The sequence below is a fragment of the Numenius arquata genome, chromosome 4 (assembly GCF_964106895.1).
Source record: "Numenius arquata chromosome 4, bNumArq3.hap1.1, whole genome shotgun sequence".
NCBI lineage: Eukaryota > Metazoa > Chordata > Aves > Charadriiformes > Scolopacidae > Numenius > Numenius arquata.
This window is the reverse complement of record NC_133579.1, coordinates 60,551,168-60,567,056: the sequence shown is the minus strand read 5'-3', so window position 1 is coordinate 60,567,056 and position 15,889 is coordinate 60,551,168. Positions and strand designations below refer to the sequence as shown.

The 15,889-nt window shown below is 42.9% G+C and overlaps 1 protein-coding gene across 2 annotated transcripts in view; it reads left to right on the top strand.

The window, feature by feature from the left end:
• The window catches only part of F13A1 (coagulation factor XIII A chain), a 60,164-nt gene that overhangs the window by 15,325 nt on the left and 28,950 nt on the right, over positions 1 to 15,889 (top strand). For both annotated transcript variants that reach the window (XM_074146613.1, XM_074146612.1), the window contains exons 4-5: positions 3,317 to 3,568; positions 10,271 to 10,389. In XM_074146613.1, coding sequence (XP_074002714.1) covers positions 3,317 to 3,568; positions 10,271 to 10,389 — 371 coding nt within the window. The remainder of the gene's footprint in view (positions 1 to 3,316; positions 3,569 to 10,270; positions 10,390 to 15,889) is intronic.

The window sequence follows — 15,889 nt, the reverse complement described above, 5'->3', positions numbered from 1 at the left end:
GCGGAGCATGGTTCAGGCTGCCAGCTCTTGGAGCAAATCGGAGTGAGAGTGATCCTGAGCCAGCTGATGCTGCTGGCAGAAGCACCATCCTCTCAACATAAAAAGAGTTTATCTTCTCTACATGGTTCCTGGTCCTGACATGCACCCAAACACCCTCCTGCCTCTCTGTGGGTTGGGTTAGCACCAGATAGCCTGCAGAGAGTTCTCTGCTAGGCATTTTCAGGCTTTTGGTAATGAGTCTTTGGATAGCATCGAATCTTCTTCCTTAGAGACTCTAACCCAGAGAATGAAATGGCCATTGCAATTAGCCCTTCTGAGAAAGGGCTGACATTACAGATACCCCATCTATGAGCCAAAGTTGGACCACTTTTCCACTGCAGCCAGAAATATGTGCTCAAGATGTAGATAAAAGTCAAATGACCAAGTCATTTGGTCAAATGACCAAATCCTGAGAAGGTTTCCCTACAATGTTGATAAACACAGTTCTGAACCTAAATAAGGATTCTTTTGCCAGCAACCTTAGCATGTAATGCCAAAGTTATTCAGCTTTATAGTACTCTAGTATCAAGACAACAGATGTGTGTATATGAGACTAGTGTGGCTGGTGCTGTCAGGTGACTAGATGTGTGATTACAATTCAGCTCCACAAGCTCCTGTCAGAAGTAACAATTCCCTTGCTCTCCCATTTGTATTTTGGTTTCTGTTTCAGAAGATGAGGGAACCTGTCCTCTCTTTGAAGAAAACATTGGAAAACTCTCACTGTGCTCTTGAGAGCTCTACCCATCTTCCCAAGTTTCCTCATGGGTTCAGGATTTATACAACTGTTAGCGAGCACCAAACCCTGCTTGTCTGTCAGAAGCAAACAATGGCCTCTTGTATTTACGGTTTATAACATCTGCAAATTATCCTGACTTCTAGGATATGCTTTCCCTGGCATCCTTGTTATGTTTGCAGCGATGCAGGCAATACCCCAGAGCATCTTCTCCTCATGGGTGAGCAATAAAGTGCAGTGGCCTCTCTCTCTTTCTGCATGGGAGCAGCTGTTTAGGACATGCACAGGCTACAGGCACTCTCTTGTCAAGTGACAAGTATATTAGGGTGTCTTGTGGCTTTGCATACAAGAGGGACCTTTGTTTCAAAGGGCAAATGGAGCTTTGCGTGTTGGGATTTCATAAAAGTGAGAGAGGCTTGGTACTTTGCTGAACCTGCTATGAGATCCCAGTGATGGGGTTTCCGTAAGGATGTCTTGCAAAGGTCTCATGGCCTCTTTGAGATCTTATCTGGTTCCTATAGGCAGATTTACTGGGGAGTGATTCTGCAGCCTCCCCATTAGCATGAGGTTCACATGGACATGGTGGTGCAAAGCCCCTGCCACAGCACAGGTCCTTATGTCCCCAATAGCCTCCTACACTAACATGCAGCTTCCAGTGAAGATAAAAACGTCAGTTCCTAACCACATTAAAATAGTAATCTCTCCCCACTTCCACCGTTCTGAAGGAAGTAAGGGAGGTATTTTAAAAAGTAGCACTTGTTAACAGTTTTCAAGGATGTCAGTTCAATTACTTGATTTGCTCTGCTGCTTTGTTTGCATGGACTGCTTTTTTAAAAAAACAATTATGTCAAAACTAGAAGCAAAATATCAACTGCAGAGGCAAGCTGGGTCATACCCAGTTGCACTACAAAGAACAAGAACATGTTCAGCTCTCAGATCACAATTGTTAGCAGGCGCGAGACTCTCATCTCTGTTACCTCTATAGGCTCTTCTCTCTACATTGGCTTTCCTTTGATGGCTTATATTTGAAGTGTCCAGTGCTTTATCTTCTAGTGTTTTCTATTGATTTTGCTCTCTTATTCTAGTCCTTTTTTCTTCTGTAGGTCTTTTCCTTCTGTTGCGTCCCTCACTGATCTGAATGGGTTTCATGGGTTACAGCATCCCTGGCTGACAGGGAAAAGTGGGCTATTTATGTGCACTGAACATCCGCAAAATGAAATTCATGTGCACCAAATAATCTCTTGGATGAAGCACAGTAGCTCCAGATTTCTTAGAAACACTGATGTCGTGGCAGCTCGCAAGCTTCAGAGTCAAAGCTGCAGTTGTCCTTTCCCAGAATGTAGCAGTGTTCAGATCTGGGATTATTTCTACATCAGCTGTATAAAAATAAGCAAGCAGGAAAATCAACACCCTTGTGAATTTAATTTTGAAGTTCTTAAATAGTAGGAATGAAAGATATAGAAGTCTCTCTCTCTCTCTGCCATTCATTACCCTATTTTTGAATGAGAGAGTCTGACTTTCAGCCTAAAATATGAAATGAAGAATAGACTTGAGGATGAAATAAGGAACTCAGCCTCCTCACAAATGTCTTTTCTGTCTACGGTGCTGGTTGGCTTTCAGATATAGTTTGGCTCTACCTCCAGCTCAAAGGGTGTAGATCCTCACACAACTTTGAATCCTGGCAGTATACATGTTTACATGTAGCCTGTCTGTGTAGATGCTTTTTGTAGTTGGCAGAATAAAATAGGCTTCTCTTGGGTAGGATTTGTCTTACTATGAGGCAGACTATCACTACTTTGGAGGTGTGTAATATTTTGGGTCTTGTTGCTTGCAGAGAAAGTTTGGCTATCCAGCCCAGATGTGCTCATCTATATTCTGGATGTCCAGAGTTGGTTTCCACTCCATCTGTGAAGAGTAGACACTCAGGAGGAACTGAGTGTCAGGTATCTGCTGGTGGATGGACTTGTATTTCCTCCATCTGTGTGGACTTGTGTGAAAGAGCACTTGGTCTCTGCTTGTCGGTGCAGTAGTGCAGTGACAATGAGGCTCTGCTCTGCTGAAGAGCCCCAAAGCCAAGGTCTATGCCCCAGTGGGCACTTGCATGCTACCGACGAGGGCAGTGGGTGCATCTGAACTGGAGACCCACACTTACCAACAGCATAGCTGACACCACGGCACAGAGTAAGCTGGAGTGCAGCTTGCTCTACTAGGATAAACAGTGGTGAGCAAAGAAAACCTGGAACAACCCCTGTTCATGCTGTCAGGGCCACACTCCAAGCCAGCAAGATTGAAGCTTGCTGGAGTGAGGTGGGTGGGATGTCTGCACAGGCTGCCTTGCTGGGAGGTGTTGCATGTAGTCATGTGGCTGTACTGCCAAGTGACCAGGCACTGTGTGAAGCAATGTGGGAGGTAGGTGGTTTCCGCCCACTTAAAACTTGCCACCTCCATTGAAAATAGACAAAGGGATGAAGAACTGCCAGGAAATGAAGAGACTGTCAAAACAAAGTGAACCTCTTCATGGAATTATCCCCTCTCTCTCTCCAGGTCGCTACCCACAGCAAAACAAAGGCACCTATATCCCCATCCTACTACGTGATGTGCTGAAACCTGGCGAGTGGGGAGCCAAGATTACCCACAAGGAGAACAACTCCATTCGCCTGTCCATCATGTCCTCTGCCACCTGCATCGTTGGGAAGTTTCGCCTGTACGTTGCCGTTTGGACTCCCTTTGGCATCCTTCGCACACAAAGAAACTCGGCAACTGATACTTATATCCTGTTCAATCCCTGGTGCCAGCGTAAGTACCTTATTAGAGTCAGAGTTTCACACTTTCTGCTGCTGGGCTCATCAGTTTTTGGTAGGGGGTAGTCCAGGAAGGGGAGTTTAGTACCAGGGTGATTGGAGACAAGCCAATTTGGGTCTGGAGACTATACGGGAACTCTGCCAAGAGGCAAGTCTTTCAGGCTGGGGAATAGCCCTATGTGAGCGGGGCTCCATGCTTCAGACCTGTGCCTATGCTGTAGCTGCAGCCTGCAGTTTTATGAGGCCAAGCCTGTGCTTACCGGCTCAGGCAGCATGATGATGCTCCGTTTCTCATAGTAAATATACCCCAAGACTTTGCTCTGACTTTAATAGGCATCAGCGTGAGCTTCCTGCCTGCCTGTGTTTGCTTTAAACTGACAAGTCAATACGGGCATGTTTTTTTCTGGGTTTTGTTGAGGGGCAGGATGTGGCAGCATCCCATACTCTGTTGAGTTACATTGCTGATTGCCACATTTAGGATCAAACATCTGCAGCTGAAAGCCTGCTGGAATTCCATGGGAGCTGCTGCTCCTGCACAGGTCAGATGCAGCCAACCTGCTGTAGCATCACTGGTGGTGCCTTCTCGCCGCTACATGATATTTGCCCTTATAACTTCCCCTTTAGTGGTGACTAATTACCAGCAACTCTGTCTTCTGGGAGGAACAGAACATTTCGCAAATGAACCTTTTTTTGTACTCCAGTGGGTTGAAGAACAATTTATTTTTTTTTAATCTCCCTGGATCCCAGGCAAAATCAACCCTTACACTGACAGAATTGTATTTTACCCAACAAACTCCAAGCGTGGCTTTAAAGGGAGGGCAAGGAGGACTGCAGAGGTTTGGCTCAGCCTTTTGACAGGCTGTAGCACTGTCTGAGCCTCCAACACTTGTAAGGCTCCAAGTCTGGCATACACATTGCTGTATATTGAGCTCACCAGCTAACTTTAATATTCTCCCACCACCCTTCCATTATCTTTCAATGTTTTTACCAGAGTATTTGCATCAAATAATCCCATACCAAACAAGAGCCATCCTACCAAGTGATGAGTAGGTTTAGCAATATTAATAGACTCCATTATTCAACTGCACTACTGTCAGTACATCGAATGATTTGTGCTGAATTCATTACTTGCCCCTGGTCCAAGGGAATATAAGCAATGATTAGCTTATGAATTATTTAGGAAGATATATGTTAATGCTGAGTAAAGCAGAGTTAGTTAAGTGAGAACAGGAGGGAAGGGCAGGGCCCAAGGCCCCGCGACACCATGAGATACTTCTGAAAGCAGTGTAGAGGTAGATACCTCTTAGCAGCGTGCTAAGAGTTTATCCTGGGAGAGGAGGGAGAGTGTTTAACGGAAAGAGAGGAAACACTGCCAAAGTTATGACCCACTGTGAGCAGACAAACCTGCTCAATGTTTGTGAAAGCGTCATCAGCCTGTCACAGCTCCAGCTAGGGAGGTGCAACTCTCCACCCCAAGGTAGAGCATCCCTTGGCTTTAGTCATGAGTGTCATAACAGCCAGTTCGTTAGCCAGCGCAGTGACTATGCAGTGGCTCAGCACCTCCTGGAAAGGGATAAACCCCAAAGAAAAAGCTTCTTAAATTACCTCAGGTGGCCTCATGACTAGCATACAACCAGCTAGGGTGACATGCAGCCATAATGTGGAGAAAAAAAACTTATGCGAGGGGCTTGGCTGGCCCACTGTGGTGTGACTGGGACCACACAGGCTGATTCAAGATGCGAATCAGGGAGTGGAAGGGGAAAATCAGTCCCTTCTTCTCACTTCCTTCCCCACCATCTCTGTGTGCTGACTGGTCCACATCTGATCATGGCACATGAGTGCTTTGCTCTCCTGTGCACTCCCTCCCTCACACCTGAGCTGAATGGGGCCAAAAGCCAGCAAGATTAAAACCACAGCATGGGAGTAAACCCACAGGGAGCAAGACATGAAGCAGCTGCCTCCAGCAGCAACCATCGGCAAGGCTGATGAAAAAGCTCTGCTTCAGGAAAGCAGAAGAGAGTCTCTGGGCAGCAAGGATGTGTTGTGTGTCCCCAGGCCCAGGGGAGGTAACGTGGGGTCACCTGTGGAGGACCACACTTTTTGTCTCCAGTTTACACGTTCAGGTGTGTCTCGACAACTTCAGGTACTGGCCCTTTTTGACTATTGTAGTTTTCATTTTCTGCATGTTTCATTTGAATTTGGATTTATTCTCATTTCTTGCTCGTACTTTTCTTCCTAGGTAGTTTCGGCTAATTGGCTCCTATATCTCCCTTTTCCCTCTTTCCTTGCATTAGAAAACCAGGGAGTGTTTCTCCACGCTTTATCCCCTAGCTGGAAAAGACTGTTCAGTGGAGTGACAAAAGGGTATAAAAACTCAGGCAGTTAAAGTGCAGAGAAAACAATAGTTTGAAAATCTCCTAGACTTGTTTGCTGGGTTAATAGCTAAGCAGAAAAGTCTGAGTGAAAAGCCTCATTAAAATGAGAGAAGGCTGATGCCAGGAATGAATGGGGATTGTTATAACGGGGAGCAGAGTACAGGCTCTGTCAGTGTCCAGTGCAGCTTTCCAACTCATCATTTTGGAGAAACATCAATGTGTCGGTATAAGCTTTTCTTTAAGACAGAGGCGTTTGTGCCCTTTCTTATTACTCCTTTTCTCACTGTAGTTCAGTTTTGACATATCGTCCCAGCCAGGGATGTGTGGTTGTTTCTGCTGTTTCAGAACAAGTTTGAATACTTTACCAGTCAAGCTACAGAGTATTTTGCTTCCAAAATCATCAGATGCTTTTACATGTTTTAATCCCCTTAGCTACACTTAAGGCTTATCACCAACTATACTTTAAAGATGCAGATGCAGGGCCTGATCCTGCCAAATTATATACACCAGCGCCAAAGATCTGAGAATTCAGCAAGCTAGTGGATTGAAATTTCAGGTACTCGGGTGAATTTACATTACTTAATAAGCAAAGTAAAGCCTGTGAGGAGAGGCAGCATCCGTTCTTCAGCCAGCTGACATAGTTGGGAAAAACAGGTGTGCTTTTGGGCATGCAGAGCCCTCTTCAGTTGTGAAACAGAAGATAATAATGGCAAGTAGTTAAGGATAACTTCTTGGAGTTTAACTTAACTCTTAGCAGTATCAGACTACATAAAAGCAGAGAAGGGCTCCTTTGATCCGGATACTGTGAGCTCTTTCCAAGGAGGTGCTGATCCACAGCAACTTTCTGCTGGGGAACATTCAACACTTCTTGGGAAAAGACCTTGTATTGACTTGTGTGTCTCTCTCACAAGTGGAGATGCACATAGTATCTGAGTGACTTGCAGACTCTGTGGGCTGAGGTGTGTGTTTCATTCACCCAGGCCTTCTGCAAGGTACATTATTTTTAAGCAATTATATATATCACAACTTTATTGAGTCAATTGCACATTTCTTCAGCTTATGTGCCTTAAATGTCCTAAAACAATTTGAGGTTTAGTAACAAGTAGTTGACTTTGGACTCTTCTTATGAGTTATCAGTCATCCAAAATTGGCCCAATAATATTTTCCTGGCATTTGTAGCTAAATCTTAAATTTAATCTCTTTTATCATAGATTCCACATGGGTGAAATTCATACAGAGCTTCATCCTTCTGCTACACTGATGTAGACAAGCACTAGCAGTTGCAGGGCAGCATACTGAGCTTGGTCCTAGGTGGAATGGGTTTTGTAATTAACTGTATTTACCTCTTGTGACTATGTGTTTGCCACAGCACTGTTCTCTTCCCAGCAAGAGCCCTGGGAGCTTTGTGACTCCAGCAAACCCAGCCTCGCATTCCTGGATTCCCACGGGAGCACACTGAAGGAAGGCTGGGTGCTCAGGGGAAGCCGCCTGCCTCCACCTCCCCTCGTCTGGTGGTGCTGCTGTGCTCAGCAGTCACTGTCTGCATGAAGAAATAGCATTTCTGACTCCAGCCAGTTGTTGTGCTGGGGATGGGTTCCCCCCCCGTACTGAGTAGGGTCCTCTCATGCTCATTCATCTTCCCAAATTGAAAAGGTGTTTCTGCACTCCTCATCTCTTTTACAAGGAGCCCATGTTCAGTGGGATTCCTCACCTGCAGTACTGTCTTCAAGTGAAGTGTATTTTCACCTTACCCATCTTCAATCAGAGAAGCTAATTTGCTTCTTTGTAGCATTGCTAGTGTCTTCGTAATTTCCCAGGATAAAAGAAGTGAGTAAAAGAACCCCTCAACTGCTAGAGAAAAAGAACAAACCAACCCAGCACATTTCTGTGGAATTCTTCTGTTTGTCAGACATGAGCCTCCGCTTGCACAAAATAATTAGGAGTTGTACTATGTAGAGCACGCTTAGCATCAAAGTAGTCACAAATGCCTCATATTTTCTTCTAAACAGTCTCAAGGGTAGTGAAAGCTGTCAAAAATCAAAGCAGCTGGCTTCTCTATGAAACACAGAAGCCCTTTTTACTTTGTCAAAAAAACACAAATATTTTAAAATAATTGACAGAGAAGTTAATCAATTTTCATCTGATTTAGCAAAGATCACGCAGTCTCAAAATAACATAAGCATCTCAATTGATACCAACCAGATCAATATCGATATTTTTAATCCTTGAAAGAAAACAACAGCTGTCAAGAAGGCATATGCACACACTCCACTGAATACGTAACTGTGCAGAAGAAGGTGTGAGTTCTCCTTCAAATGCGTTCTCTGTACCATTTGTGCAGATGTGCTTCAATAAAAACCAAAGCTCAGTGAGTGAATGCATATAGTTGTTCAATCAGCAAATCGGGCAGATCCAGCCTAATGAAACAGAGCCTTCATGATGTGTAACATGTGCAACATTTTTGGTGGGATGTTATGCAGAATTTGTTTACAGCTGGGAGCTGGACCTCAAAAAAGTCATGTAATATAGTTTCATATGTGTGAGAGTCCCGCTGGCATAAATAACTACAGCTTTTGGATTCCCTGTCAAGTTTTAATGTTCTCTTTCACCTGGTAGCCTCTGAATATAATGAACATTTCTTCCACTTTGTGCCCGGGTGCAGGTTGACTAGGTCATGGGTAGTGACAACCCTAGCGAGAGAGTTCTTGATGACCTTAGAAACTGGGTGAACACCATCATCCCACCAAATGCAAGCGCAGGTTTCAGAGCTGCCTACCTTAGGAAAAACCCTGTAAAACCTGCCACTTCTCCGTTTGCTTGAATTCAGACGTAGTCTGGAGAGCCTGTACAGCTGCTCTGTCAAAAGCGTAATGGCAAGCACTGCTCTCCTCAAATGCAATAATGGTTTCTTCCATCTAACACCTGCTTCCCTATCATTCCTTGCACACCAGTGTGGAGGTCATTATGTTACAAATCTATGCGTAATCCTTTCTGTATGCATAGACATAGAGATATAAATATCTCTTCAGAGAAAACAAAACTTCCAGCAGGATCAAGTGTGTAGATTGGCAAAACCCTTCACCTAGCTGAAGCCAGTGTGAGTTTTGCCATTTTTTTTGTTGTTGGTTTTTTTTGTTGGGTTTTTTTTTTTTTTTTCAGAGGGCTCAAATTTTGCTTATTTTGAGCCAAATTACAGTTTTATGGGCAAAGAAGCTTTTTTACAAGGAAGTACAAATTTGATTTGCATTTCAAAAAATACAACAAATCAATAAGCTTTTAAAAGTGAAATGATCCTCTAGTAATTTGTAGTGAGATGCTGAAGAAATCCACTATGCCAGTAGCAAGTGGTAGTTTTGTAGTTGCCCGTATCAAGCTATCAGAGGTAATTGGTTCCCTTTAATTTGTTATCTGGTACCACATTACTGATTTCCTCCAATTAATTAATTCCCACACTATTAATTGTTAAGCTGCATCTCTTAGTCTCAAAATACAAACATTGGCAGAGGAAAAAAATCCTCAACTGTTCTAGCGTCACAGAATCACGACCTGCTTCATACTTACTTGGGAATGTCTGAATAGTTTCATGTCATTCAGGGTTATTTATGAATATTAATGAAGGGTTATTTACATATGTGAATCTTGTTTGCAGAGTGAGGGTCCACACATATGTTCTTGATATAAGACCAGTCTAGGACATACCATTTGTATATGGTTTGATAAAGATCTCTTCCAATTACTTCCAGTTTTCACTTGGCCACTTGAATTTCTCCTCATATCAGCTGGTCAGTCAAGTTACGTGGGGGAGGGACACTACAGCCAATAACTTATGTACAGAAAAAGCAATCAAACCCTGCTGTTAATACACTATAAAAATTGTATTCCAATTTTTTTAATGCACTACAGATTTTTCTTTAGAAGTCTTGACTTGAGCTGTTTTCCATTAACATTAATAGGTTTGAAATTGTTCTTTGATCTGTTTGTACGGATGCAGAACTGCGTCATGGTGCTCCAACTTTTAAATTAGTGGTACACAGTAATCATAAAATTCTTGATAAGATGTGACATTTTAATCATGCTTTACAGATCCTGAGAAAACAGGCAGGATTTTTGCGTCTTGCATGCTTTTAAATTGTGTATTGTATTCCTAACTGGGGTCACTACCTCCTTATTCTTGTACTCTGTTGAAGAAAGTAATGCTTTGTTTGATGGGAGAGGGATACTTTTCATCAAAGATGACTGTATTATATGCTAAGAATTTTTATCTGTCCTATATAAAAGCTTAAGTGACTGTGTTAACATTTATTTTTGGTAAACTGATGCAGAGGATGCCGTGTATCTGGATGACGAGAGGGAAAGGGAAGAATACGTCCTGAATGATGTTGGTATTGTTTTCCATGGAAACATCAACGAGATAAAATTAAGAAGCTGGAGTTATGGTCAGGTGAGCTATTTAGACCTTCTCTGGCTGCTCCCAGCAGGACAGCAAATGAGTTTAATTGTCACCAGACTGTGGTTGAGACTGCGGGCTCTGGAGTGCATTATTGGTCTCTCCTTCAGAAAGACAAGGGGAATAATTTTAAAATTGTATGAAGTGGGTATATGGCTAATCCAGAAAAGCAGTGTTATAATAGCTAATATTTAAAGATCTTGTTTTAGGAGCATATTTCAGATACTAAGAGGCTGCCTGTTGAAAGTTACAATCATTAGCTGAGATTACCACAGTGCAGTAGTATTTCATACCACATTATTGCTGCTTCAGGATCAAGCCGTTTTGGTGAAAGAGTAGAGAGATTTTTATTTTTTTCATTTTTCAGCAATAGGTTGTACTGCTTTTTGATTCCTTTTAGTTCTAGCAACGTGGTAGAAACTATTCTCATCTGCTCGGGGGTGTGGTGTGTGGGGTGGTCAGCTTGCCACAAGGTTCCTATGGCAAACTGGGACTTAATCCCAGAGTTTTAAGTTTCCTTGCCACAGTGACGAAGGAGGGAACCTCTTCCTTTGCTGCCTGGGCTTGCCAACACTAGCCTCCAGTGGCCTCTTGCAACCTGGGGGAAACCCCTCCACCAGGCAGGTGTGTGGTATTGGTGTGTCTGCAGTAACATCAGACTCCTGTTGCTTCTTGCTTATTTTACCTCAATCTGTTTGTAAGCATAACCAGCCTGAAAATCCCTACGGGAGGGAAGAGTTAAGTCATCATGTGAGAATGGGGAAAAAGGCATTAACAAGCAGAATCAAAACAAACAAAACTAACTCTAAACTGTCACTCAGAGGGTCTCCAGTGGACAGTTATTGGACATGGAGGACTCTGGTCATCTCACCTCCCAGATTTTCACAACAGCACAATTAAGAAAGTATTGAAGTATTCCCCTAATACTATGGTGACAGATCCATTTGGTTTTCGTGGCACCTCCCCAGCGAAGCCTTGCAGAAGAGGCCTTGTTGCTTTGCTTTCATTCTCTCAGCTCAAGACAATCTCAAAGCTTGAGCTGGATGGGTTGCCAGTGTGCTTGCCCTGGAGAGCTCTTTGAACTCACATCTCTCTTGTTTCCTTATTTAAGGGTACAATTTCATCTTTTTTTCCTGTGGCAGCACTGCCTTAGGGAGTTCCTGCCTCTGCACCATTCCTTTGGTCGTGTCAGTTCAGCTGTTTGTGGGCCCTGTCATCCTAACTGAGCTAAAAATAACCCTTAAATAAGACAGAGGGGAGCAAGAATTCCATAAGCTGATGGCACCTCTGATATAAGAGATGTGGAACCAGATCCTGAGGCCAAAGCTGGGTGTGCATTTAAGTTGACCAAAAATGCCCCCTCCTGGCCCTTCCTTCCCCCTGCAAGTGCTTGTGCAGCTGTGCAGTGAATCAGGCTGGACAGCTGATCTAGCTGAATAAGCATCTCCTTGATATTTTTTTTTAATTTTATTTCCACTGGGCTATTTTGCAGGCTTGCTCTGTTCCTAGATTTGGGATTTACTTCTTGACAGATGTAAGGGAGAGGAAGAGAGGGGAATGAGTGGCTGGAGGTGGATGGTGCTGCTTAAATCAGCTGCTGGATTTATGTCCTAAGATGCTAAATTTATGACCTATACTGGCTTGGCCTGAGGTGCTTATATTCTGCAAATCTGGCACCTTCCTGACACAAACACCAGCTTTCCTTCAGAAACTGCATTATTTATTTGGTTTTGCTAGGAGGTAGTTCTGGCTGGGAGGTTAGGGTTTTTCCACATCCCTTTCTCATGTACTTTCACTCCTGTGTTGTCTGAAATTGGGGGACCTGATTTCCACACTATGCTGTGGTGCACCTTTTGCTGTCACTTGCCTGTGTGAAAACTGAGTTTGGCAGATGCGCCTAAGGGGGGCCGAGCCAAGAGTTTTAAAGGAATCGATCATTTTGTATGGGTGTAACAGACATCTCAAACTACACAGCAATGGAGAAATATTCTCCTGGTTCCCTCACTTTCAGTGAGATAGAGGATGTGATGTTCCTGATCTTACCCTAACAATTTCCAAGCATTAAAGACAAGCATCTCCCTCATTTTCCTGGATGTTAAGAAGAGCATTGCTGGGAGTGAGTAAAAGTACACGCAGCAAGGCCTATATTATGGATATATCATACAAGTATGCATTTTGCATTTATGATATATAGCCCTCTACAGCAGTGTAAGTGAAAAGCGTAAGGCCACATACAGTCATAGAGGGGCAAGGTATACGGTCATATACAAAAATACAGATAGACTTGTGCATGGTAATATTCTTAGGCTAAAAAATTGCTTTGAACAATGAAAGCTTTAACTCAGGTTGTAAATTAAAAAGGAACATACAGTTCAAAACTGGGTTAGTAGTGGGAGATGATTCTCACAGCTGCTGTCTTTAATGAGCAGCATCAACATGAGAGGAGGAAAGGCAAGATAAATGGAATGAAGAAAAAAAACCAACAGACCAGTTGAAAGATGGCTGTAATTATGAATGAAGATAGAGGTATTCCTTGTAACATGACTATGATTCCTTTATTCTAAGAAAGCGTAAATAGCCAGTCACTCAGAAAAGCCCACAGGGGATTCAGGGGAAATTTGGCTTTGGAAGAATTCTAGGCACATAGGAATTCTCTAGCTGAGAAGTGTCAGAAGTTGGATGCTATATTGATCATTTAACATTGGTTTTTTTGTGAGAAAAATAAAATAAAACAGGTGGGCATAGAGCTCTTGTTGCCATTGTGAGTTGTCACATGTCCACACATTCAGCTGCATTAGCTTTGCTGCCCACTGTGCAAATGGAATTTTACAGCACGTGTATTTGGTCAGATCAGGCAACACTGAGATCAGATCTGCTTGCAACTGACTGTGAGAAATACAGCCCTCATTCAACCAGTGCAAAAGGTGATACAGACCCTCTTACTTTGATTTAACTGGAAGGTCATCTATTAGAAACAGGTTAGCATGAAATGAGAACGCCCACTGAAGGCCAACCCGACTAAATGTGTTTCTCCATAGCACAACACACATCTGTATGTAGACGGAATCCCTTTGAAAACACCCCTTTGGTGTGTTTTCTCATGCCTTGTTTTCCATCTGTAGTCTTTCCCAGGTGGCTCTGCCAAAGTTCCTCGGTCCTGTATTTGGTTTATTTCCATTTCAGCTTGTGTTGAGCAGTCAAACTGCATCTGGCCCAAGTTCACTCTCCGGTCCTGGCTACGTACTGCTGCTCTGGTTCCTCTGACATTTCAAGGCTATTCAGCCTTACAAGTGCTACGTTTCTATTCTACTTACCTCTATATAGCATTTTCATGCCAAAATTGAGAGGAGGAAACTGATTTAGTTTGATTTAATATTTTTAAATCTCTGGATATTGAAGAAGGGCAAAACTGGCTTTAGAGTTAAGGCTATTCTGCACCCTACAGTACTGCAATAGTGTACAGCAGTTAGACTTTACAGCTTTTACTATATCTCTTCTGTTAATCCAGTTGTTTTGTAAGCATTCATGCCATTTCATAAATGCTATGGTGGAAGGCAACAACCTTGATAGCAATTTCTTTCCTCTTTATTCTTTGTCTACATGCTGGCAAGATTGACAGTGTCTCATAAACTGTAGATGAGAAAGATTTCATTTGCAGGGTAAACTTCTTATTAATTTAACTCAGCTCTTAGGCACTGCAGATGACTTGAAGTGCAGAAAGCAGATTTTGAACCTGGTGAAAGTGATAAATCATTGAACCCAACCAGAAGAAAAGTGAACTTGAAGCAGGAAGGATGGCTATGAGGGCCCAGAGTTTACATTATCTATTGCAAGGATTCTCCTTGGAAAGGAGGGTCTCCATAGCATGGTCATTCACCTGAGATTATTTACATCCCATACTAGTGGAGTGGATTGGAGAGTCTACCATGCAATTATTCAGCTTCCCAGGGATGATACGATATTAGGAGTAGGTCCCTGGGAATACTGACCCCTCTTTCCTTACTTGCCCAAGCACCATGAATTCATTTTTGCTCAGATTCTAAGGTGTTACTTATTACTGAACATCTGCTTCAGAAGTAATTCAGTGCAAGTGTGGGTGACGATGAGAGAGGTGTGCTGCCTTGGAGGATGTTTGCTGAAAAGGATCCATACCTTGGTGGTACCCTGAGGAATGAGAACCAGGCAGGCTCAAGGCAGGGGCAAAGAAGAGGACTTTCCTTGGGCAGGAAATGGCTGAGAGTGTTGAAACACAGCAGTGCCTCAACTTTCTTGGCTTATGCCAGAGCTTGGCTGCTGCCGGTAGGGGAGAGGTCAAAAGGTAAATGGGGTCCCTGGGATTTCACCACCATCCCTCCATCTTCCCTGCCACATCAGCAGCAGCCTTGGCTATTCAGGGCTTCATTTTCAGCTCTCTGGTCTCACCCTTCCCTCACCTCTGCCTCTTCCTGAGCTGCTGAATCAGCAGCTTGGTCTGGGCTGTTGCTCACTTCCTTCAGGAGGCAAAACTCAGATTACCTTCATCTGTCAAGGAGCCCTAAGACAGGCTGGGGACAGCTGCAAAACCAATCCAGTTCTAGTTGCAGCATGAGAGCAAAAATTCTGTTAGCCTGAATCATACCCTTAATGATGCAAACGTAGAACATAAAGCCTAACACACGTAGGGGACAAGCTCTGTGGAGTTTCTGTCATAGCCTTGAATATTAATATAAGATTGTGTTTTCAGTGAATCTAAAAGACATTTGTTTTATTAGTGTATGTTTCCCTGTCTCCTGCCATTTTCCAGGGGACAGAGGTATTTTCCTTTGCTATGCAGTTTCTCCTAAGGAAAATGAAATACATCACAGGGCAAGTTCTGTGACAAATGGTTTCTGGTCTATTTAGGCACCTCTGCCCTCAATTCATTCTTGTGCTTGTTCATGCTGGATCGAAGAAACTGTACCTTTTCACTCTATTTTTGAAGAAGACTACTTTAGGTCACTTGGTATTTTTGATGTCTAAGTTTCATAGACCAGGACTAATCCATATAATCAGGTTTTGGCTTGTCAATTTTAAATATATTTAAAAATTAATTTTGAAATGTAAATGTCTTCAAATTAACTTTGGCAAACCATTTATTGTTCAACTTCCCGGCATTGCATTGGCTGTGTCAGAGAAGTCCTGAAATTAACAGGTCTGGAATCTGTGAAGGACATGAAGTCCTTCACAAGCAGACTAGCTTCTTGTAGTTATTATTATAATATTTTCCTATTATATACTTGTTAGCACTTAAAATTTTATGTCCTGTCAGAAAGGTTGTGTTGTCATTTTAACCTTCTGGAAACTGGACTGAGATTGGATTGAATTGAAAATGACACTCTCTTTTCCCTCACAGCCTCTCACATTTTTTTGCTATACATGGGTGATTATTCTAGAAGAAAACTTGTATTTTTAAACACAGAACTTTGACTTGACCAGCTATTTTTAACGCTGATTAGTTATTATAACAACAATGAAA